The sequence below is a fragment of the Solanum dulcamara genome, chromosome 10 (assembly GCF_947179165.1).
Source record: "Solanum dulcamara chromosome 10, daSolDulc1.2, whole genome shotgun sequence".
NCBI classification, from domain to species: domain Eukaryota; kingdom Viridiplantae; phylum Streptophyta; class Magnoliopsida; order Solanales; family Solanaceae; genus Solanum; species Solanum dulcamara.
Genome location: NC_077246.1, coordinates 49,287,267 through 49,312,185, shown reverse-complemented (window position 1 = coordinate 49,312,185; position 24,919 = coordinate 49,287,267). Strand labels below are relative to the sequence as shown.

The 24,919-nt window shown below is 35.8% G+C and overlaps 1 protein-coding gene across 1 annotated transcript; it reads left to right on the top strand.

The window, feature by feature from the left end:
• Nucleotides 1–19,064: 19,064 nt before the first annotated feature.
• LOC129869780 (uncharacterized) lies at nucleotides 19,065–19,803 on the top strand. The gene is made up of 2 exons (XM_055944395.1): nucleotides 19,065–19,270; nucleotides 19,497–19,803. The coding sequence occupies exons 1-2, from the start codon at nucleotides 19,065–19,067 to the stop codon at nucleotides 19,801–19,803; spliced, it is 513 nt and encodes a 170-aa protein (XP_055800370.1).
• Nucleotides 19,804–24,919: the final 5,116 nt, after the last annotated feature.

Here is a 24,919-nt window from a genome sequence, read left to right as displayed (position 1 = left end):
ATGTATGAGTATGTAAAATGGCCGAATGAAACAACATCAGAAGGAACCAAATCAATTCGGGAATCTCAACTCAGAAGAAATACAACTCAACAAGCGCCCTAAGTCTAAGCAAGAATATAGTTTAGACGGGACCAAATCATATACAAATCAACTCAATCCGACTTGGAGTACTACCAAGACCTATGTCGGAGTTTCTCTTATCCAACAACCATCACTTATGAGCCAGTGAAAGTACAACAAATCGACTATTTTGCCGCGTCAGTTCATACTTTGCCAGGGTATGAACGAATCAACCAATCATGGATCCAATCCAACCAAGTCCTATAATGTTAGGACAATAATTTTAGGGAAGCATCCAACTTTAACGGTTCAATCCCCTCCTACGTTTGGCGACATAGTTATTGGGTTCGAGTATGGACTATACTCTTGCCCAATTCATTGCTCGATACTCCTCCCAAGACTCAATGCTCATAAAACTCCATCCAATCAACTCAATCAAATCATATCGACAAGTCTCATTATAACCTTGTCAACTCATCAACTCTATCACAATTAAACCTCTCCCAATCATACAATTCGATCAATCCCGATCATATTTTTCAAGAGTAGATTAAATATGCATTTATAACAACATACAAATCTATCCAAGCGTTCCTTTATTTGTTTAACAAGTCTTTTGGGACTCATCGCAACTCCAAGGTTTTAATTTAACAATTCAAGATAAACAACATATTTAAGGAAATTAGCATTTTTGTCATAATCCACATAGTCAAGAAAATCAATAAAGCATGTTTAAAAACCCATCTCCATCGACTCATGCTAACAAGAAGATTTTAGGAATTTCTTAGTTCAACAACGTCAACATAATAGACATTAATTAAATAAGTGACAAGACTCATTTGAACATAAACCTACCAAGAACTCCATTCTTAAGAACCTTTAACCTCAAAGAAAGTGTAGGGCACATGGGTGGACTCAACCCATATTTTGAGTAGCCTTACATACCTTAGTGAAGACTTGAAGAAAACCTTGATGTTGGGTCTTCAATGGAAAGCTTGAATCTTGAAGCTCTTGGAGGCACTTCTTGTTGGAGAAGGATTTGGAGAAGAAGAAGAAGAGAGGGAAATTTTCTAGGGCTTTTAGAGAGAGAGAGGGGGACTGAAAAATGGCACAAAACGTGCTAAGGCTGATACATATATAATTTGGGAAAATTCCCAAATTTCCCTTAGTTCAAAAATCTGGAAAATAGGCCAAAAACACCCTTGGCGCGATAGTGGCGCGTCGCGCCACTGTGGCGCCAAGTTGAATAGGCTAAAATTCTGCACATCTTTTAGTGGCGCGTCGCGCCAAGGACCAAACTACTGAAGCTTGTTCCTGGCGTGATAGTGGCGTGTCGCGCCCTTATAGCGCCAAGCCCAAGTTTTCTAGGTTCTAGAAAATAGGCTTGAAAACCCTGCACACCTCGTAGTGGAGCGCCGCGCCAGGGGCCAAACTAGTGAGGCTTGTTCCTGGCGCGATAGTGGCGCATCGCGTCACTGCGGCGCCAAGCCCAGATTTTCAGCAGTTGCACCCCAGGCCTGAAATTCCTGTCGTGCTAGTTCATCTTAGGATCGTCGTACCTTTTGACTCCGAACTCCAAAAATTATATTCTTGGTGGCGTTGGAAAGAAGACTCGACGACCTTTAATTTAGTAGGTCGTAGGCCACCCAGATTATCATTTTTCAAAAGATAGGGTCGTTAGAAATTGACCTCTTAAACGAACTCATTCTAAAACTTAGCCACGACGAACCTTTTGGACTTAGCTTGGTCCTAGGGGTCATTTGTGACCCCACATCACCTCCAAACTCTTCAATTACTCAGGTACTCACCTTAACTCAAGCATATACTTCACAATAATAGAGTTCGACCCTACACGAATACAAGAAAGGTCTGAATCCCTGGGAAAAATTTGGGGGGTGTTACATCTACCAAGCAACACTGAGAAAATTCGAAGGAACACCTCAAAGCTATCTTATCAAGATCCGAATTTGAGTGTGATGGCACTCGCCTAACCCATCAAGGTGAGTCAGTCTAAGAGTCTAACCATTTCATAATAAATGGCAATAAAAGCAGAAATATAAAGTCTAATATGACATATATAAGGATAAGCGGAAAAATAGATTCTAAAACAACCCAAAACTTAGTGTCACATGTACAAGACACTATTTCAACAGAAATGAAAAAGATACAAGTCTTATATGTCTCGTTCCTCAAGTAGAACAAAGCATAAAGTAAATGGCCACCAAGAGTCTGCCAAAGAAGACAAGTTGTTACCTCTCACTCGTCTAAAAGCTCGGCCCAATCAGTAGAAGTACTAAGAGTAGGAGGTGTCAAGCTCAGATCCTACATAGATATAGAAACAAGGGGTGAGCACCAACAACATGGTACTTTGCAAAATGGAAACTAAACCCTAATAGCAATGCGGAACACAAGTACTCCAGACATCCCAACCATAAGCCTCTACAACTGCACACCTGCACTCAGATAGCCCAATCTATACAGTTTATATCATAATTATATCAGAATACTAGATAGTCCACAAGTAGAAAGTACATATACATTCTCACCATTATACTCAGGCAAACATAGGAAATCTCAAATCATAATCAATCACAGGATAAAATAAATGCAAATGCAATATCAAATAATCATGATGCATGTCTGTCCTACGATACACATCTGCTGATACCTCAGACTGAAACCCATTGGGGACTCACATAGACCATGTAGACCTCGGCCAATATCAGCCAGAAGAGACCACAACCATAATATTTGTCGTAAAAGACCTCGATCGCTAGAAGAGACCTCGTCAAATCACCTTGATTGGTAGAAACCTCAATCCCAATATCCAGTACCTTACTCACATCATTTCACAGCCATCACAGATAAGTATATGCACAGTAATGAGTGGAATATGATAAATATTCACATAAGATGTCATATAGTCCACAATCACACAATAAGTCAATGTCTCGTGATTCACAACACATAGACAATTTCCCCTATCTGAGTTTCTATTAACACACTTCAAATCATATAATTTAACTCAATCTAATGACCCAACACACCCTAATCCCCTCACATAGGAAAATACAAGGTTCAATATACTTAACAAAGATTAAAATTCCACTTGTCTTAGCCAAAAGTCACGAACAATCTGAAGTCACAGCCTTTCCTCTCCGACGATACTCCAAGTCACCACAATCTAATCGAATATAGACTCACAATCACATTTTGAAGCTATTGACACAAAAATCAAGCAATTCGAGTGAAAAGGGTAAAATGGTCAAAAACTCCATATCAGAAATTAAACTCAGAATCTAATTATTTGTAGATAAAAATGTTCCTCAAGAAATTAGGAATCTAATGGTGAAAACCATTTTTAAAATGGGGTTAAATGAGTTCACAAACCCAACTTTTGATAGAATTTTGGATAAGGCCAAAAAAAACCAAAATCTCCAATTTGAAATCTAATTTTTGAAGTTAAAATCACGAATTAATCAATGGGAATTAAAGATATAAGTTGAAAATGACTTACCCAATAGTTTTCCATGAAAAATCTCTTTGAAAATTGCCTATACCGAGCTTAGAATGTTAAAAATGGAGGAAATTGATCCTATTTCCGTCTTTTGGGAAAGACACTGTTCAAGTCAACTTATCCCTTCGTGATCGCAACTCACTTACGTCGCAAACGCAAAGGTCAGGCCCTTGCTTCATCGCGATCGCGGCCAAGACCTCGCGATTACAAAGTTCAAAAGAAAGGTACATCGCAATCGCGATAGGGCTCCTCCACGAATGCGAAGAACAACTGGAGGCACTAGTTGACAGCAACAATTTCACAAGGCTAAGTCTCCGAATGGACCCTCAGGATTCGATCGAAAACTCGTGAACACAAATCAAATAAGTCGCAACTAAACTAGATTCGACACTTGAAATACCCAAAATACCCTCAGGACCTCTAACAATTATAACGAAGTCATTTCTAGCATTAGAATTACCTCCCGAAACTATTGGAACCATCAGAAATCCAATACGAGCACCCGAACCCCAAATGTTGACCAAAGTCAAATTTGAATCAAACTTTAATTCAATTTTCAACTTCGGACCTAAATTTTATGTTTTTACTCTAAATCTCATTCCGACAACTCTCCTAGACCAACTTCCACATTATGGAACTGATGGAATTTCATTCCGAGACTCGAAACTCCAAATGACTTTGAGACTCAAAATTTGACAACCTAACCTTTAAAACCCATTTCTCAAGCAAAAGCTCAACTTTTCACAGGATTTTCAAAAATTAACTTTCAAACCAAACCAAAAATGACTCGGGGAAGCTAATGGGAGGGGTAAAATGGTAATTTTATCAAAAATGACCATTAGGGTCATTACATATCTCTCTGCGTTTAGGTAAGGATCTTGATGATTCATATGCAGATAAACAAGAAAAATCACAAAATATGGAACAAGTAAATAAAGGAGAGAACCAAGAAAAATCTGAACTTTCGAAAGAACAAAAAGATAAAGGAAAAAAGGTGCAAGAAAATGAATTGATAACAAATCCTCATTCTGTACCTCTTCCTTTTCCCCAAAAGATGAAAAGAGAAAAACTTGACAAACAATTATCAAAGTTTCTTAAGATATTAAAACAACTTTACATTAACATACCTTTCACAGATGCTTTGACACAAATGCCTTCATATGCTAAATCTCTTAAAGATATTTTGTCAAGTAAAAGAAAATTTGAAGAAGTTTATGTAGTTAAGCTTACAGAAAAGTGTAGTGCTATTCTTCAAAATAAGCTTTCTGAGAAACTAAGTGATCCAGGAAGTTTTATAATCCCTTGTATATTGGGAGGCGCTCATTTTGAAAAAGTATTATGTGATTCAGGTGCATCAATTAATCTAATGCATTTTTCAATTTTCAGAAAATTAGAACTTGGTCAAATGAAAGACACTGGTGTATCTCTTCAATTAGCTAATCAAAGTACTAAAAAACAAATGGAATAATTGAAGATGTTCTCATAAGAGTTGATAAATTTGTCTTTTCGGTAGATTTTTTAGTACCGATGTACCATTAATTTTAGGTAGACCATTTCTCGCAACTGGATGAGCAATCATCGATGTCTATCAAGGACAATTGATACTATAAGTTGATGAGGAAATAGTAATATTTGACATGCAAAAAATAATGAAATTTCCCGAGGATGAGTCTTCTGCTTGTTTTCAAATTGATTTACTAATTGACCTTGCAGATGAATATAAAAATGACCAGTTTATAACAGATTCACTCGAAAGATGTTTGGCCAAGTCAGGTACCATAAGTGATGACGACCCCTTAATATAATAAAAAGTTGAAACACTAGAAAAAAAAAATCAAAAAATGAGGAAGCCTCACTAGAAGAAGTTCAATCAAAAATTGAACTCAAGACTCTTCCTTCTCATTTGAAATATGTTTTTCTTGAATCTGAGTTATTTCCAGTGATTATTTCATATTTTTTGACTATAGAACAAGAAATTAGATTGATTACGGTATTGAAAGAACACAAAAGAGCCTTAGGGTGGAATGTAGTTGGCATAAAGGGAACAAGTCCAGCTATTTGCATGCATAGAATCCTTATGGAGGATAATTACAAGCCAATAGTCCAACCCCAAAGGAGATTAAATCCAAAAATGCAAGAAGTGGTTAAAAATGAAGTGGTAAAACTTCTAGCAGCAGGTATTATTTATCCGATATCTGATAGTCCCTGGGTAAGTCCTGTGTAGGTAGTACCAAAGAAAGGAGGCATAACAGTAATAAAAAATGAAAATAGTGAACGCATACCTACTGGAACTGTCATGGAATGGAGAGTTTGTATCGATTATAGGTGACTAAATAATGCCACAAGAAAAGATCACTTTCTTTTGCCTTTTATAGACCAAATGCTTGAAAGAGTTACGGGTCATGATTTTTATTATTTTCTTGATGGATATTCTGGATACAATCAAATATCAATTGCTCCTAAAGATCAATATAAGACTACTTTCTCATGTCCTCAAGGTACGTATGCTTATCGAAGAATGCTATTTGGACTATGCAACGCTCCAGCTACATTTCAACGTTGTATGATGGCTATTTTCTCAGATATGACTGAAAAAAATTTTGAAATCTTCATGGATGATTTCACACTTTTTAGTAAAACCTTTGAAGATTATCTCTATCATTTAACTTTGGTACTTAAAAGATGTGAAGAGACAAATATAGTTTTTAATTGGGAAAATGTCATTTTATGGTAACAGAGGGAATTATTTTAGGATATAAAATCACTGATAAAGAAATAGAAGTCGATAAGGCAAAAATTGATCTTATAGCAGGATTGTCCGCTCCTAACACTGTTAAAGGCATTAGAAAATTCTTAGGACGTGCAGGATTTTACAGGCGATTTATAAAAGAATTTTCACAAATTTCAAAACCACTTACTAACCTCCTAATGAAAGATGTGAAGTTTGAATTTTCAGATGATTGTAAGAAAGCATTTGATATACTCAAGGAACAATTATCTAACGTTCCAATAGTTGTCTCTCCCGATTGGAATCAACCTTTTGAAATTATATGTGATGCAAGTGATACAGCAGTTGGAGCTATATTGAGACAAAAAAAAAGACAATTTTCAGTAGTATTTGCATTAGATAAATTTCGTTCTTATCTACTAGGAACCAAGGCTACAGTATTTACTGATCATGCAGCCTTAAAATACCTCTTAGCAAAAAAGGATGCTAGACCGATATTGCTAAGATGGATACTTCTTTTGCAAGAATTTGATCTTGAAATAAAAGATAAAAAAAAAGGTCAAAAGATAAGGTAGTTGATCATATGTCATGTTTGGAAAATCCTCCAATTGAAACATTAGACATTAAGGAGGAATTTCCTAATGAGCATATCTATACAATCACAACAGTTATAAACCAACCACCTTGGTTTGCCAATATAGCCAATTATTTAGTTGGAGGGTGGATCCCAAAAGATTTTTCGTATGAACAATGAGAAAAGCTAAAAAGGTGATAAGATATTATTTTTAGGAAGACCCTTAATTGTTTAAATTTTGTGCAGATGGCATGATAAGACGATGTATATCAAAAATAGAAATGAACAACATCCTAAGTCACTATCATGATGGAGCTGTGAGAGGTCATTACGGAGGAAGTAAGACAGCGGCCAAAGTGCTAGAAGCTGGATTTTTTTGGCCTCTCTATTCAAAGATGCACGACAATATGTTGCTACTTGTGACAACTGTCAGAAAAGTGGTATCATTACAAAAAGGGATGAGATGCCTCTTAACTCTATTCTTGTGTGTGAAATATTTGATGTTTGGGGCATTGATTTTATGGGCCATTTTCCTCCTTCTAATGGTTGTGAATACATTTTAGTTGTGGTCGACTATGTTTCAAAATGGGTAGAGGCAATGGCAACTAGACAAAATGATGCTCGTGTTGTTTGTGCTTTTCTTATAAAAAAATATATTTTCTAGATTTGAAACTCCGCGAGTTATCATAAGTGACCAAGGAACTCATTTTGTAAACAAACAATTTGCTAGTTTGTTATCACGATATGGAGTAACCCATAAAACAGAAACTCCATATCATGCTCAAACAAGAGGACAAGTAGAAGTATCCAATAGAGAATTGAAAAGAATTTTAGAAAAAAACTATTGGTTCTTCTCGAAAAGATTAGTCTCTAAAAATAGATGATGCTTTATGGGCATACAAAATTGCTTTCAAAACACCTATAGGCACATATCCTTATAGACTCGTATTTGGAAAATCTTGTCATTTACCCGTGGAATAAGAACATAAAGCATATTGGGCTATAAAATTATTAAATCTAAATTTGTCAGATGCAGGTAAGAATCATTTTTTACAACTTGATGAGTTGGAGGAATTCAGACTTGAAGCATATGAAAATGCTAAACTGTACAAAGAAAAGATAGAGATGGCATGATAATCTCATCCGCCATAAGGAATTTAAAATTGGAGAGCATATTCTACTATACAATAGCCGATTAAGACTATTTTCAGGAAAATTCAAGTCGCAATGGACAGGGCCATACATCGTAACAGAAGTAACCCCTTATGGTGCAATTGAAATACAACATATAGAGGGCGGTAAAAAAATTAATGTTACGAGGAGATATCCTTATCTCCCTCCCACCAAGGTAAACGGTCATCGTTTAAAGCCTTATGTCACCAAAATATTTGACAAACAGGCTTCAACGATTCTTTTTACTTAAAAAGGGAACACAAATAAGTTGAGCTAACGACGTTAAACTCAGAACTATATATTTTCTCCTCCCCTCTAATGTGAATTATTTCCATCTTTGGTAATTTTATACGTTAATATATTTTATTTTATTTTATCTCTATAAGTCAATTAGAAAAACTATAGTAATAGCTATCTACTGATACATATCTACGTGGAGTCTTAAGAACTTTTCTTTACTAATAAAATTTTGTCCTACTTGCATATTGTAATATGATATAAAAGTAAGTTTGAATGATGTTATTTACCAAATAATAAAATTTTAAGTTTTATATATTATTTATTTTCAAAAAAAAAAAGAACAAAAAGTTGTCTCTATATATATGTGTGTATACCAATTATTCTTACTATACATATAATAATTATAACCTACACTACAAGGAAAAAGTAAACTATCAAGGATAGATTTTGTAAAAAAAAACTTGTAAAGTAATCATTACTTTTAAAGCTTTTGATGTGTAAACTACAGAACTTACTATTTATACTTAGTATTACTATTATAAAAAGTAAAGACCGACCTTCACTCTTTTATTATATATAAACAAATTTATGTCAACATTAACAAGAAAGAAATAAAAAAGGGTCCTCTGCTCCTAAATATGGCTCCACATTGCTCTAGAGTTCTGAATAACTATGATAGGAATAGATTTATTTCTTATGATGCTAATGAATGGGAGAAAGAGGCAAATGGTCGTCATCTCGTTGAAGAGCGCGGACTTGCACTTATGGAAGCAGACGGCGAACAAATTCGACATGTTCGTGCATCAATTGAACCACTTCACTGGAACAAGTTTGTTCAAAATCCCGAACCTGTAGTGTCAGTGCTTGGTCGAGAATTTTACGCTAACATGGATATCACCACTAACACTTTCACTGTTAGGGGTCATACCATTTTCTTTGCTCCATGTGTTATTAATAGGTTGTATGAGACCCCTGATTTGGATGACACGCACTTGCACACTTTACTTCTCAATCCAAGGTGGGATGAGATTGGTCGTCCTGATCTATGCCCGCTTGGAATTGAATGGCATGTTGATTCACAGAGTCAAAGAGATTGGTTTCCAGCTAGAAATCTCAGTTTAGTGACCAAGGTATGGATGCTATTTTTGAGGTCCAGGTTAGAACCAAATCGAAACACCTATGAAATCCGACCAAGGAGAGTTCGTTGGTTGTATGCAATCATGAAGCGCTATCCTATCAACGTTGGTAGAATTGTATGTGAAACAATGAAGCGTTGTCGAACAAAGAAATCTGTGAAATCCTTGTATTTTGGTTCTACTATTACCCTGTTGATCAATATCTTCGGAAACCCACCAGCTCCAGACTTTGGCTTAGTTTTACCATCAAATATTGGGATGTCGACTCTGCGTGCACTCGGCCCATGTGTTGGACCAAATAATGGGGAAGGAAGACGACCACCAGGAAGGGAAGAATTCCCTTGACAGGTTGGAGGAACGAATGGAAAATATTTACAATCAACAACAACAACAGAGGGATGAACTCGCTGCACTACGAGCAATACAAACAGAGCAACTTTTTCATACTACTACGATCCTACAAAATTTTGGGAATATGATAAACACTGTGATAGCTATATTGCAACTAACTAATGTCCCTGCAATTCCTCCATTTGCATTTCAGAATATGGATTTCAACTTTCCTGCAGAAAATATAAATTTCCAGCCATCACTACAGGAAAATCACACTTTACACGGTGGAATCGTAGCTGAAAATGTACCACATACGGGCATTCAGGGAAATCGTGCATTTGCGCCAAGAGGTTTTAATCCTGAATATGCAGATATCGACATGAATTTAGAAGAGCTTATTGGAATGTCGGAAGCAGGTGCTAATAGTGGAAATGCTGCCAGTTGCAGTACAAACAAAGAGTGAAATCCACAAACCCTCCAAACTTGAGTCTTACATTTGGGACAATGTGAGATTAAAGTGTGGGGGAGGTAACAAAGTTTTTTGCTGATATCCCTTATATCAGTATATGGTCTTAAATCTTAAGTTACGGAAAATTAGTTTTTGTTAAAATGCATATATATATATATATATATATATATATATATACACGGACTATAAGTGAAAGGGGTAGAGGAAAAGATTGTGTTAGTTTTGTTATTTGTTTAGCTGCTCCTTTCATATAGAGTCCATATAAGCTACAATTACTATATAATGATGCATATTATGTTACTAAGTTTGAACAAGTATGGTTGGTTTTCGGGAATTTTTTTTTACTTTCGATAACTAAACTTTTGTGTTACTCTAGAAAAATGCTTACATCAGAACTATTTCCTATTCCAACAATTTAAGAGTGACATTCTATGAACGGGACATCTTTTATCTTTTATTTTTGTGAATGTGCACTTGTATATGTAGCATTGCAGGGAATATATAAAGAAAATTTGACAACACTTTTAGTTTAAAACCTCCAAACGCTATATTGAGCCATTCTACTCATATATCGCTGAAATTTACGCCAAGAAAATGGTAAGCGTAAACATATACATATCTTTTTCTTAAATGAACTGCAATGTTGAGGTTACTATAATAAATTTTGCGAAAATATTCGACGAGAGAATGGAACACTAGTGAAAAGATCTTTCTTTTTCAAACTTCTTTGGTAAGATGATTAAAAAAAAATATACAGCCATAAAACAAGATTAGAAAGACGAACGATAATACAAGCAAGCTCACATGCGGGATAGATTGAAGAGGTCCTGTGCTTCCTTCGAATTGTCACAAGCGCTTGAGAAATAAATCGGGGAAGTCCTTTTATCTCCATTTACTTCTAAAACTCTATGTCATGGGGAAATGACATTATTTAAGTATGGGGTTAGAGGAATATATATATATATATATATATATATATATATATATATATATATATATATATATATATATTCGTAAGGCAACTTATTTTATGTACTTCCATGAATTTCTTGGTTCGGTTCTTTGCCATGGTCTTAATATTTGGAATCGAACACTTTTTAGGATTTCTTTTAAGAAATAAATTGGCTAAATTTGATTTGATTTTAAAATCATGAGACTTGAGAAAGACCGATTTAATTGATCACGCTTTTTGGCTTGTATGACTACCTTTCCTAAACTCATACTTGCTTATTGGTGATTGAATTAATGATGTTCACCAGTCCCAAGTGCATTGTGTGGTTAGTGTACATTACCTAGTTCTCATGCTAATTTGAAAGTCTAGAACTTGCCTTGAATGTGGTTTGAGGCAAAATTCTAGGTAGATTTTGAGTTGAGAAATGAAAGTAGGTCTTTCTTGTTAAACCATTGCCTAAATAGACCTACCTTTTTTAATGTTATCGCTAGCTATCCCCCTTTGGACCTAAATGAATTATCCCTTATTTTTTGATCGTTCATCTTTAATCCTTAATCATTTTGCTTTTATATGTTTACCCTATTTCCGTTTAGGCACTTTCAGTATTGATTTAAATGCAAGATATTAAGTAAGAATGATGAAAGAAACCACTCTTTGATCCAGCAACATAAAGACTATAAAAAAAGCAAATGTTTTTTTTATTATTTTTTCCTAAAAAAAAATCATGGACATGTTTGCATCTTCATAGAAAAGAAAAACGAGAAAAATGAAAAAAAAAATATATACAAAATAAAAAAATCAAAGGGGAATGGAATACAATGTCATTTGAGTCAAAAAGAAAAATACAATGTCTAAGAAAATTTAAGTCACTATTATCCATATGTATCCTATCCGCCCCTAAGCCTACATTACAACCTTATAAAAGCCCTACATGATCTCAACTCAAAGACTCCTACATTAGTGGAGAACCACATAATAGTCAAGCTTATGGATATTTTTGATAATATGAGATACTTCTTTATTGAGAGTGAGTGAATTTTCTCTACATATGCTCATTTTTGTTCTATCAATATATTGTGTGATATGGTCATCTCTCTTCATTTGGTAAGGCACATATGAGATTAGAAAATATTGGTATTTCAATTCTCAATTAGTAAATATGAGTACGGTTATAGATTGCTGAACTCGTTAGTCGATTCTTCTTTCCAAAGTTTTTATGATTTAATTTTAAACTACTTTTAGCCATTATAAATTATTAGTTTTATTTGCTTGAGGACAAACAAATATTTAAGTGTAGGGAAATTTGATAAGAGCAAGATATCATATATAAATTAAGTTGTTATTTAATTTTAATAATAATATTTCTATTTTTTTTCTTGCAGAAAATGCCACTATTTAATAAGAAAACATCAACTAAGGAAATATATGGCAAAAGAAATATAAGTATTGATTTACAAGAAAAGATCCAACACAAATAAAAATATCAAAAATTTGTAAAAGAGAGGAACGAGAAGCTATTGCAACCATGAAAAAGATTTGGGTAAATCTCTCTTTACGTGGGACTCACAAGTTAAAAAGGAAAAAAACAAAGAAAAAAGAAGGAATTGAAAGGAATATGCAGAAATGTTGAAAACTTATATGAGACCCACAAATTATAAAGAAAAGAAGGAAAATACAATTTCAAATGTTGAAACCAATTTTTAATATAGTGACAATAAGATATGATCGCTTAAAAGGGACATACCTTCAGCTTTAAATAGAGGCTTTCATTTTTACAGAGAAGGACGTGGAGTAGCACAACACTTCTATATTTCTATATAATTATTATTATTATTCTTAATTTCACGTGCTTGAGCTTAAGCTATATATTTAATTTTTATCTGTTAATGTTATTTATTTATTAACATCTATCTATTGTTTACTACATATTAACATATTACTAATTCTGTAATCGAGAGAGGTGGAAGAAGTAGTAGCGTTAATAGGGGTATTGATGGATTGTTAATGTTTTAATAACACCTATGTATTTTCTGTTATAATTAAATTTACACTTATTTATAATCGAGAGAGGTGAATAGTGTAATAATTAGTTATAACAAGTAAGGTAACTGAAAGGGACTTACTTAAAAGAGCATGCTTTAGTTCAAGTACATAATTTCTAGTTCTTAATTATTACTATTTTGACGATTAAATTGTATAGTCGAGAGATGTGCATTTAATTGTTCGGCTTAAGTAATCAAATATAAATATAATCGTGAGAGGTATTTATGCTTTTATGAGAAATACTAATTGAGGAATTAAAGAATTTACTTTATATAAAAATATCGAGTGAAGTCAGGATCCCAACACCTTTTAACATATTAAAAAAACATTTCCTCTACTTTCTGATTTTGTATTACTAATTAATTAATTAATTCACCATTCAACTATTTTTTATTTTCTCAAATACTAATTAAAATAAGAAACGTCTATAGAATAGATAAACCAATCTCTGTGGGTTCGACATCTTTCTATATTATTATTTGGCAGAGTGCGAGTTAAAATATATATACGCCAGTGACTCATCAGAAACCCATCAAATTCCAACCAAAAATTACAAGCTCCGGCGAGCTCCATGAAAATAAATGATGGCAAGTCTCTGTTCCTCTTTTCCTTTCATGTTATTTTTTATTTTATTTTTCATGTTAGAATTTTGTAGGCGTTTAGATCTAGCCGGACAAACTCTCTCTGACAACGATTCATCTTCAGTGAAGTCAAGGAGAGATAATGGGCGATATGGATTGTTGTGGCATTGTTTGTTGGTCTCTTCGGCACGTGTCTTTGCCGGAGAAGACAAAGAGGACAGAAAGGAATGGAGTACAGTAGTGGCGGTTTGTGCACCGAAAAATTGGGAAAAAGAAATTTTGTGGTTGCTTTGTGGGTGGGTGGACTGTGTGGTGGCTGTTTTATGGTTGGTTTGGTAGTCCGACGATGATCTGGTGGTGGTGATTCAACAGAGAAGAAGAGGTAAAGCTTTGAAAAGTTGTATTACAATTGTATTAAAATTCTGTTAAATACAAACAGTAGTTGTAATACAATTCGAATTCAGTATTATACATTGTTACGGATTATATTGTTGTTCTTCCAACGAATATAATACATTTCTAACAACGTACATTAATGTGAATAGTACTGAAATATTTGAAATTCACACATAATACTTATATTATATTTGTATTAAAAGTGTTTTAGTTATATATTCACCACGTGCATTGAAACATGTTTATAATATGTATAATATATTGAATTCTAAACGTATTATAACTATTTTTAATTTTTTCTCTTATTAGCGGTGTTAAAATATATTATTGTATTAAAAATATTTTAGTTATATATTCACCACGTGCATTGAAACATGCTTATAATATAACATATTGAATTCAAAATCTATTATCATTATTTTTTAATTTTTCTCCTATTAATAGAATATATTATTGTATTAAAAATATTTTAGTTATATATTCACCACATGCATTGAAACATACATATAATATGTATACTATATTAAATTCAAAATATATTACAATTATCGCTTATATTTATTTCTTTTATTGTGTTAGAAACGCATTATATATGTATTTATATTTAAAAAAATTATCTAATTTAAAAAGTAATAAAAACATCATTTTCGTAATATCCAATCAAAAATTAAGTTTTAAATTAGGATAGTTTATTTTTACTTATAAAAGAGGGAGAAAAAGAAAGACTGAGAAAAAACGGACAGAAAAAAGAGAGAAGGAGAGAGGGGGAGAGAGGAAGAAAGAAAATGGTGTTTTTTTTTGCTATTAAGAAAAGCACTGTCATTTTTTATAAAGTAAAATATGTACCAAAATTTTTAATTAATGGTATATAATATATTATTTAAGTAATTGGGCCTTTATTTTTTTAGATGGGCTTTTTTGTATAAGAAATTTAACTCAATGGACATTTTTATTTAATTTGCACAAATTAAATTAGACAAATATTGCTATCAAATTTACTAAATCTCTCTATATTTAAAAATAATTATGTAATATCAAATTTCAAGAGAAATACACCACTTTAGATACACTATTCCTTCAAAATAGCATATTTCAAACTTTGCCCAAATTAAATTAGACAAACATTGCCATCAAATTTACAAAATCTCCCTAATACTTAAAAATAATTATATAATATCATATTTCAAGCTAGATACACTACTTCAAAATAACATATTTCAAACGAGATACATGTATCTATGTGAACTTCTTAGCCTTATCTGACTTCTTTTTATGCTTCTAATGAGTCGAGGGTCTCCCGGAAACAACTGTCCTACCTTGGTAGGAGTAAGGTCTGCGTACACTTTACCCTCTCCAGACCCCATGTTGTGAAATTTCACTGGGTTGTTGTTATTGTTGTTGTTGTTGTTGTTGTATACATGTATCTATGCACGAATACACTAAATATTTGATACAATGTATACATACACATAGGGAGAGAGGCGAAAGAGATACAAGAGATGCGAGGAACAGAGAGTCAGTGTATCCCAAATACATGTGAATCATGTTTGGATACAACGTATCTGAAATAAATTACACATAATTCGACTCGCATATATCGAGATGCAGGATATTTGATACCAGATGCATAGATTCAAAGGGAGAGGAGAGCGAGATAGGAGAAAGGTGAGTGAAAAGGCGAGAGAATCAGCATATGTAAGATACATGCAAATCACTCTTGAATACAATGCATCTGAAATAAATTACACGTAATTTGACTCGCATATGTCAGATATACATATATTTCTATGTTGTATCTAGCAAAGAAAAGTAGTACAGAAGGAACTATTAGACTTTATGCTATTTGCTCATAAAAATGATTTTATTTATCAATCTTTTCTTGAAAGAATAAAAAAGTCTTATTCATTAATCTAATTGACGTCAAATGTTTTTTTTATATATAAATTAATATAACTGACAATTAGAAACAAGAGAGAAAATCCCTCTTGATGTTTCATTTGAAAAGGATAAGAGCCTTAAAGCTAATAAAAAGAAGTTTGTAATGACATGATGAAAACCAAGCACAATAGACAACAACAAAACACAGATAAACATAATAAAGATAGTAAATGCTAAAACAATTGAAATAGTTGTGTATAAAGGCCTTCACAATTATTAGCCCTGAAAACTAGAATCTGGTGCCTTCATACCTTTACTCATGAACTGGAAGTTGGTACTTTAATTTTTTAAAAAACTGTAATTCTAACTGGAACCACTAGAATAGTAGAATGTACCATATCATGGTTCTTACTTTCAATCATTTCTTGGCCTCTTTTTCTTATTCTCATAGGCCTGTGAATATTCAGGACCAAGCTTATCAAAGAAGGCAAACTCTTGTTCAGTCAAGGACTCAAACGGTCCATCAAATGGTGGCAGCCTTTTTGCAGCATTGAATGGCCACCCATTATATCTAGGTACTACAACTGCCTCATTTTCATGACTACCATGGGGTGAAGAAGAGCAGGGCGTCGTGATGCCTTCATCAGTTTCAGGCAGAGGATGCAAATCACAGCTACGACCGTTACTAAGCCCCATATCATCAGTTAAGTTGTGTGCTTTCTCTGGGCCTGCAAGAAGAAAAGGAGGGGGCATTATTTCCTGGTCATGCTGAAACAACTGCTTTACATTGTCTTCCATCAAAGTTGCTAATACCACACTGCTGATCAAGCAATTCAAAGAGCGCCTCAAAAACTGATTACTTTGAATTGTGTAGTCCGTGCTAGATACCCCAGCACTTGGACCAGCAAATTTGGTGGCTATTTATCCTCTGCTTCCAGGAACTTGTCACCCGACTTGAATAACTTGCAAAATACCCACTTTACAACGGGAAGAAAATTGAAACAATTAGTACCAGAAAGGATAATCCATAGTTTATCTTCATTAGAATACAGAAGCTAAAACACAACTTTTAAATTAGTTTATTTTCCCACTTCTACGCCAACTCTGTGAAGAGTAGTTGCGAGCACAATATGTTCCACAAATGTAATTTAATCTCTGGGCCCATCAGCTTCTTGGAATTAGACTTCATATAAATGAAACAGGATATATACATAGAAGTTCATCCAATTCTAGTTTCTTATATTTTGTGTGGTGTCCATAAGAAACCATAGAGCTGCAGCCTATTTAAGGCAAGAGTATGTTAGTTCAAAGAAGGATAAGAGAACAGAAGGAAGGAGGAAACTCTTGATTTACGTCACCATGAGAAGCATTTACCACTCCTCAAGTTGTTCCATGCAAAGATCAAGACATAAAAAAGGGCATCCAGTTCATCTCCTGCTTGACTTTTACTTTTCCTTTTTTTTACAGAATGACGGATAAACAACCTCTTTTGCACTCTTTGCTTCACCCTAACAATTGTATATGCTAGATAAAAGCCCATTACTAGTCTTATCAAGTGCGGACATCAATTGTCCTCAAGCTCGCAACATCATTATGTATACCTAAATTCCCAACTCTTACAAATAAGTATGTCCTATTACTTAATTTAGAATAAGTTTAATACCGTACCTGCATGTCGTCAGAAGTAGTACCAGTTCTTAGAGATCTCTTCTCCTATCCAGTCTGTATTCATGCATTAGCCATTCAGTCCACTTCCTATCCTTCGCATGCTTCCCCTCAATGTAGTTTAGTGTCTTTCGGTATCCAATCAGCTTACCATCCTTGTGGATGAGAGAATCTATTTCACAAGGTTCCCAATATCCATCATTGTTCGAGCTGGTACATTGACCTCCCTCTGTATACTTCTTGCGTGCTGGGCTCAGAAAGTACCATCCTTGTGGATGAGAGAATCTATTTCACAAGGTTCCCAATATCCATCATTGTTCGAGCTGGTACATTGACCTCCCTCTGTATACTTCTTGCGTGCTGGGCTCAGAAAGTACCATTCCTTTGCTTGAGAAGGATGGTGCATATCTGTCAAAATGAAACTGTAAGATATCTAAACCAAAAGCAAGGCAAAAACAATAATAAGACTGGGAAAGATAAAATTCTGTTGATGCTACTATAAGAGATAATAACACTGGGAAAGATAAAATTCTGTTGATGCTACTATAAGAGATAATAACACCGAGCTTCTCAATCTACCACATCTCATAACAGAAAATTATGTGGGCACACCATAACAGAAAATTATACAGAATGTCTAAGAGAAGTAGACATGAATATTTATCAAAACATGAAAATCATTGCCAGGTCTTACATTAGAGATGTAAGATTAACTTTGGGATCCACAACTACAACTAATAGAATAAATAACTATTCAAAACCTAAAATTATGTAGGAACTAAGAAAACCATACAATAACTAGATCTCCATGATGCATTTTCTTCGTCACTACAAATGGATACTCTTTACATGATACATCATACATTGCAAGAACAAAGATTCTCTGAATTCAGAGAAAGGGTGGTCGTTCTGTAAAGGATCAGCCAGCTCATTGAACATAATACATTGTAACAGTTACCTAGCTAATACACAGTTAGTCAGTAGTAGCATGTTAGATGGTCAATTAGCTGATCTTAGTCGGTTGTAATTAGTTAGATCTAGTTACATTTACCCTACCATAGTCAGGTAGTTAACTAGGCCTATGAATACTCTAGTACAGCTCACAGATTAATTGATTCCCAATTCAATAAAAAAGTATCTGTTTTCTCTTCCAAATTGCTTTGCCGCCATTGCTAGATTCTTTTCTTCTCAAGGAAAGTTCCTTGCATGGCACTTAATACGGTATCAGAGTAACGTAATTGATAAACTCACGGGATTTCTTGACGAGATTAGGAAGAAAATCGAGAAATTCTTCAAGAGGTCAACGAATCAGACCTGAAATGGGAAGCTCGACTATGCAATTGGATCACAATCATCCTCTGTTTTTGGGAGCATCAGACACACCCGGAGCTGTACAAATAGGAATTCAGCTCACTGGCATGGAAAATTATACACTTGGGAGCAGAGCTATAAAACTCGCTCTTTTAACGAAAAACAAGCTTGCATTTATAGCCGGATCAATCACTCGCGATTTGAAGTTGATTTGGTAAATCGGTGGGAGAGATGCAATGTGATGATGATATCTTGGATCATAACCAATCTGAGCAAAGGACTTCTCTGTGGAATTTTATTTTGATCTAGTGCTAGTTTTGTATGGGATGATTTCCGGGAGAGAATTGACAAAATTCATATGTCACACATTTATCATTTGCGCACAAAGAAATAGCTACATTAGTGCCAGGAACTGCACCTGTATCAGTTTACTATTCTAGGTTAAAAGATCTTTGTGATGGGTATGACTCAATAGTGCCCCCATCTTCCTGTGAATGTGAGAAATCAAAGGAATATAGTGAGCATCTTCAGAAGCAGAGATTATTGCAGTTCCTTATGGGCCTAAATGATGGATACCGGAATGCTTGTGGTCAGATTCTGATGAAGACAACATCCCCGAATGTGAATCAAGCCTATGCATTGATCATACAAGATGAATGCCAGAAATCACTCTCAGGAGGACAATTTCTATCTGGTGAGGGCTTGGATCCAACAGCCCTATTCACAGCAAGAGGAATGCAGACATAGGAAGTTTGCTTATCAATTTTGTGACTATTGTCACACAAAAAGACTCTAGGGATGCTTGTTTCAAATGAATGCATTGTGATTACTGCAAGTCCAAAGGCCATCTTAAAGATAACTGTTCTCAACTCATTGGATATCCCTCAGATTTCAACGGGAAAAAGAAACTAGGAAAGCTAATATGGTGACAGGAAATGTAGACTCATTTGAGCATAAAGGGACTCTGTACCAAGGCCAACAACAGAAAGCACAAATAAACCAAGGTAATAGTTTTTTTAAGTTTTTTACTCTTGACCAGTATAATCAGATCCTACAACTCTTGAATCACATAAAGCTTGGAGAGGCAAGTGCAAACATTACAGGGACCAGTGTCAACATTGCAGGTAATGTTTTATACACTGATGAGAATATTGCACATGGATCATTGACAGGGGCAACTAACCACATGATTAGTGATTAAAATCTGTTACTACATGGTGCAAAAGTAGGTAATGTAGGTTTGGTACAGATGACAAATGGTGAATCAACCAAAGTATCATTGGAAAAAAATTGTCAATTAGAAAAAGGTGAACAGATTACTAATGTCCTTTTTTGTCAGCTTTTAAGTTCATTCTCTTGTTTGTTTCAAAGATAACAAGAGCTCTGAACTAATGTGTCACATTTTCCCCTGAATTCTATGTTTTTCAGGATCTCATCACTGGGAAAGTGAAGGCCATTGGTTAAGAAGAAGAGGGATTATACATACTGCAGGCAAGGAAGAGGCAGCATGACACAATTTTAAGGAATCATTAGCAGTGAAAGGATCAGTTGATGCAGTGACTTGGCACAGGAAATTGGGACATTTCATTGCTATGTTGCATACTCAATTTGATAGCAAGATTAACGTAGTCTGGTCTGATAAAGGTTCAGGATTTGTCAACAAGATTGTAGTGAATTATTCAAGTCTTTTAGAGACAACCGGAGCCATTAAATATTAGATCGAGTCATTTGCCATCTGAATTCAAGGGAGTGTGTGTTGAGGCTGTTGTGTATGTGATTAATAGGATCCCATCTAGTGTGCTAGACAACAAGGCACCTTACGAATTGCTATACAGGCATGAGCCAAATCTCTCCCATCTTAGAGTTATTGGATGTAAATGTTATGCCACTAGCTTGGTTAAACAGGATAAGTTTAGTCCAAGGGCTATTAGATCATTGCTACTTGGATATAGTTCTCATCAGAAGAGCTATAAGCTTTTTAATTTGGAGACTCGCTTGAGTTTGTGAGTGGTGTCATGGGCGGCATTTCAGTCATGCCCCATGCCCCCTTGGTCGCACTCGAGCCCATGGCGCCCTGGCAAGCCTCCAAGATCCTAGTGCCATGGATGGACCCATGGTCTTGGTCGTGCCATGGATGGACCCATGGTCTTGGTCGTGCCAAGTGACAAGTGAGCATGTGCCTATGTCGCCCCACTGATAGCCTCACCAGCGCCTAGCCGCGGGCAGATGCCAACAGTGTCTCTTAGCAGGCTGAGCCCCAGCGAGCTCCAGCGGCCAATGCCGTGCACCCAACGCTTGTGCGGCCACTCCTGACGTGCAGACACCGATGCCAAAGACAAGGATGTGACCCCTCCGAGTGCCACCACTAGACCAGCTTCTCATTTGTAGAAGTCTATGTTCCTTTCAATGTAAATATAATATAGTTTTACTTGTATTTCCATTATGTTTTTCTAGCTTATTTATGCCAAGTCTTGTAACGTTATTTTAAAGCACTATTAGAGGGGATCAAGTAATCAAACATTCAAGCAAGCAACCAATTCTCTGTACTAGTGTCTCTTCCCCTCGACGCCGTGTTGTCTTTCTGTAATAGCTTTCATCAATGCAATCAAGCTTTAACTCATTCTCTTTTCTGTTCACTCAATTGATTTTGACATCAGTTTTCTCGTACGACACTGACAATCTAGTCTAGCATACAGAAGGGACCCCAGTTGGAGGATAGTAACCACACAGACATCGGTTGCTTAGCCTTACGTTGCCCTTCCAAGAAGTCTTAGGAAGGCGCTGTGTAACAGTTGGTATCTGAACCTAGGCTCGACATCAAACGGGGGAACACATTGCTATTGTCATCATTTGTGGCCATGGATGGCAGTCAGAAATCTCAAAGGGACTGCGTTGCGGCTCTTGAAGTGGCAGTCAAGGACTACGACGCCTCATGAATACGGTGCCTGATTTGAAAACCAACCTAGAGTAAAGGTTAGACGACCTAGACCGCAAGATGCGGCAGGCAGAGAGAGACATCATGAACATCAGTCGAGACTCTGAAGGAGATCGACAAACAGCAGCCCAAGAGGCATCCAAAATTTTTGGTAAATTCAAGGTGCTCCAGCAGTAGTCGACTGAGGAATTAGTCCACAGAAGTAAGAGGTAGACAAGGTGACTGCCATGCAGCAAATCATAGATAACTTGACTAGTCAGCTCAACGTCATCAATGTTGCACTACAAGGCCTACTCCAAAGAGGTGGCAATACATCAGGGGTGCGGAACTACTACCTCATTATTGTGCCAGCAGCTGACAGAGCTCCTAAAGAAGGCCTTGCCCTGGGACTGGTCTCCGAGGCAAGTGGAAGCCTTCAATGCATTGAAGGTGGCTGTGTCTAGTAGCCCGGTATTGGCCCTTCCCTATATGGAAAAGCCATTCAAAGTACGAATGGATGCTCCGACTACGCCCTCAGTGGAGTGTTGCTACAAGATGGGCACCTAGTTGCATACGAGAGCATGAAGTTGAAGGATGCAGAGCGGCTATATGCCACCTACAACGAGTCACTGGTTGTTGTCCACTGTTACTTCTTCGGAGGCACTATCTACTGGGAGCCCCGTTTGTGGTGAAAAGAAAATAGAATAGATAGGCTCATTTCATGACTCAGCCAAAGTTGAGAGACCGACAGGCTAGATGGCAGGAACTCCTAGCTGAATTCCATTTCAACTTGGAATATCAAAGTTGGAAGACCAAAACTTGCTAGTTCTATATGGAAGGCAAAACTTGCTAGTTCTATATGGAAGATGAGTTCTTGAAGGTGAAAGATACCGACTGTACGTTCCTAAAGGAGGGGATCTGTGGAGGACTCTTCTGATGGAATGTCATGATACTCTTTGGGCGGGTCACCCAGGAGAGGAATGCACAATGGCGCTACTGTGTCATGCTTATTATTGGCCCCAGATGGCAGATGATGTTGCTCAATATGTGAACTTGATTGGTGTGTCAAAAGGAAAAGTCTGACCGCTTGTCACAAGCAGGCCTTTTGGAGCCTCTGGTGATCCCAAAGAGGCCTTCGGAGAGCGTTTCACTGGATTTGTTAATTTGTTGTGACCTAGTGTCTCAATGAACCAGGTTCTTTGAGCAACTATGCAAGAAGTGAAGTGCGGGAAAAGTAAATCAATACAAAGATTTTTAAGTGGAAAACTCTTTGCTTCAAAGGAGGCAAAAACCATTACGTATCTCTGCATAGGATTTTCCTCAACTCTTTACTATCATACGAGCAATTTAAGGTTGCAACTTCTCTTGTACACCTAAGTAACTGTTCCCAACAGTACCTACCTCTACCCTCAACAATTCTCCCTAATTGTTGGTCACTCCCCAACTCTTTTATGACTCTAACCAGTCAAAGAAGTCCCTTTATGATACAAAACAACACCTACTGGGCTACTACAATCAACTAAGAATGTTATCAAGATCTGGTTTTGGAACCATAAGAATCTAACTTTTACAACTCAAAAACAATAAAGATATATTGATAGGGACAGGTTCTCTCGCAGTAACAATTGACTCTCTTTCCTCGCAACTCTTGTGTAGACTTTGCTCTAACTCTGTAGTCTCTCTTTGTGGATGGCCAAGCTCCAAAGATTTTTGTCATGATGTATCTATAGGAGTAAAATAGTCATTTATAGTCATCCTAATCCAACCAAGACTTGGTTCAAGACTTACCAAGAAATCAACCCTTATTTGACTTTGATTTGACTCATGCATATGACCTCTCCTTCTCCAACTCTCATGCTAATTCCATGTGTTCAATTATGGTAACTTTTCATGTCTTGAACTCCTGTTCCTTGTAGAATTGAATTAAGTCTAATTATAATTCTCCAAGGTTTTCTTTTTGTGGCATGAAATAGCTTCTTCTTGTCGACCCAAAACAATCTCCAGTTCTCCGAGAGGAATAGGTTCTCTGCGCAGTTCTCTTGCAGTGTTGTCAGATTCACCAGTTTCGTTATTCTCATAAACTCAGAGACACTCGTTACATATGTTATATCTTGCATGATCCACCACCCAGCTATGATCCTATTGCTCTAAAGAAATATAATGAGTTCCTTCAGAATCGTGCATGTAAGTGGGCATCTCCACAAGTACCATCTGTTGCTCAACCTGATCAACCATCCAATAATGCTCATATTGCTCAGACAGAATATGATGAGTTCCTTCAATATCGAGCAAGTAAGCAAACCTCTCCACAAGTAGTTTCGGTTGCTCAAACTGATGTTTCTGTTACGGGTAATTCTTTTGCTTTTGTTTCACAGTCTAGTACTCTTGGATCGTGGGTCATGGACTCGGGCGTTTTTTATCATATGTCTGGTAACAAATCACTTCTTTCCCATATTTTTTATTCACAATCTTTTCCTTCTATTACTTTAGCCAATGGGATCCAAACAAAACCAAAAGGGGTTGGAAAAAACAAACCCCTATCTTTTGTCACTCTAGACTCTGCTCTTTATGTCCCTAGCTCTCCTTTTAATCTAGCATCTATTAGTGGTTTGACGCATGCCCTACATTGCGGCATAACATTTTTTGATGATTTTTTTCTCATGCAGGACTGCAGTATGAGCCAGAAATATGATTTTTTATCATATTTTTGGTAACAAATCACTTCTGTCCGATATTGTTTATTCACAATCTTTTCCTTCTATTACTTTAGCCAATGGGATCCAAACAAAACCAAAAGGGGTTGGAAAATCCAAACCCCTATCTTTTTTCACTCTAGACTCTGCTCTTTATGTCCTTGGCTCTCCTTTTAATCTAGCATCTATTAGTGGTTTGACGCATGCCCTACATTGCGGCATAACATTTTTTGATGATTTTTTTCTTATGCAGGAC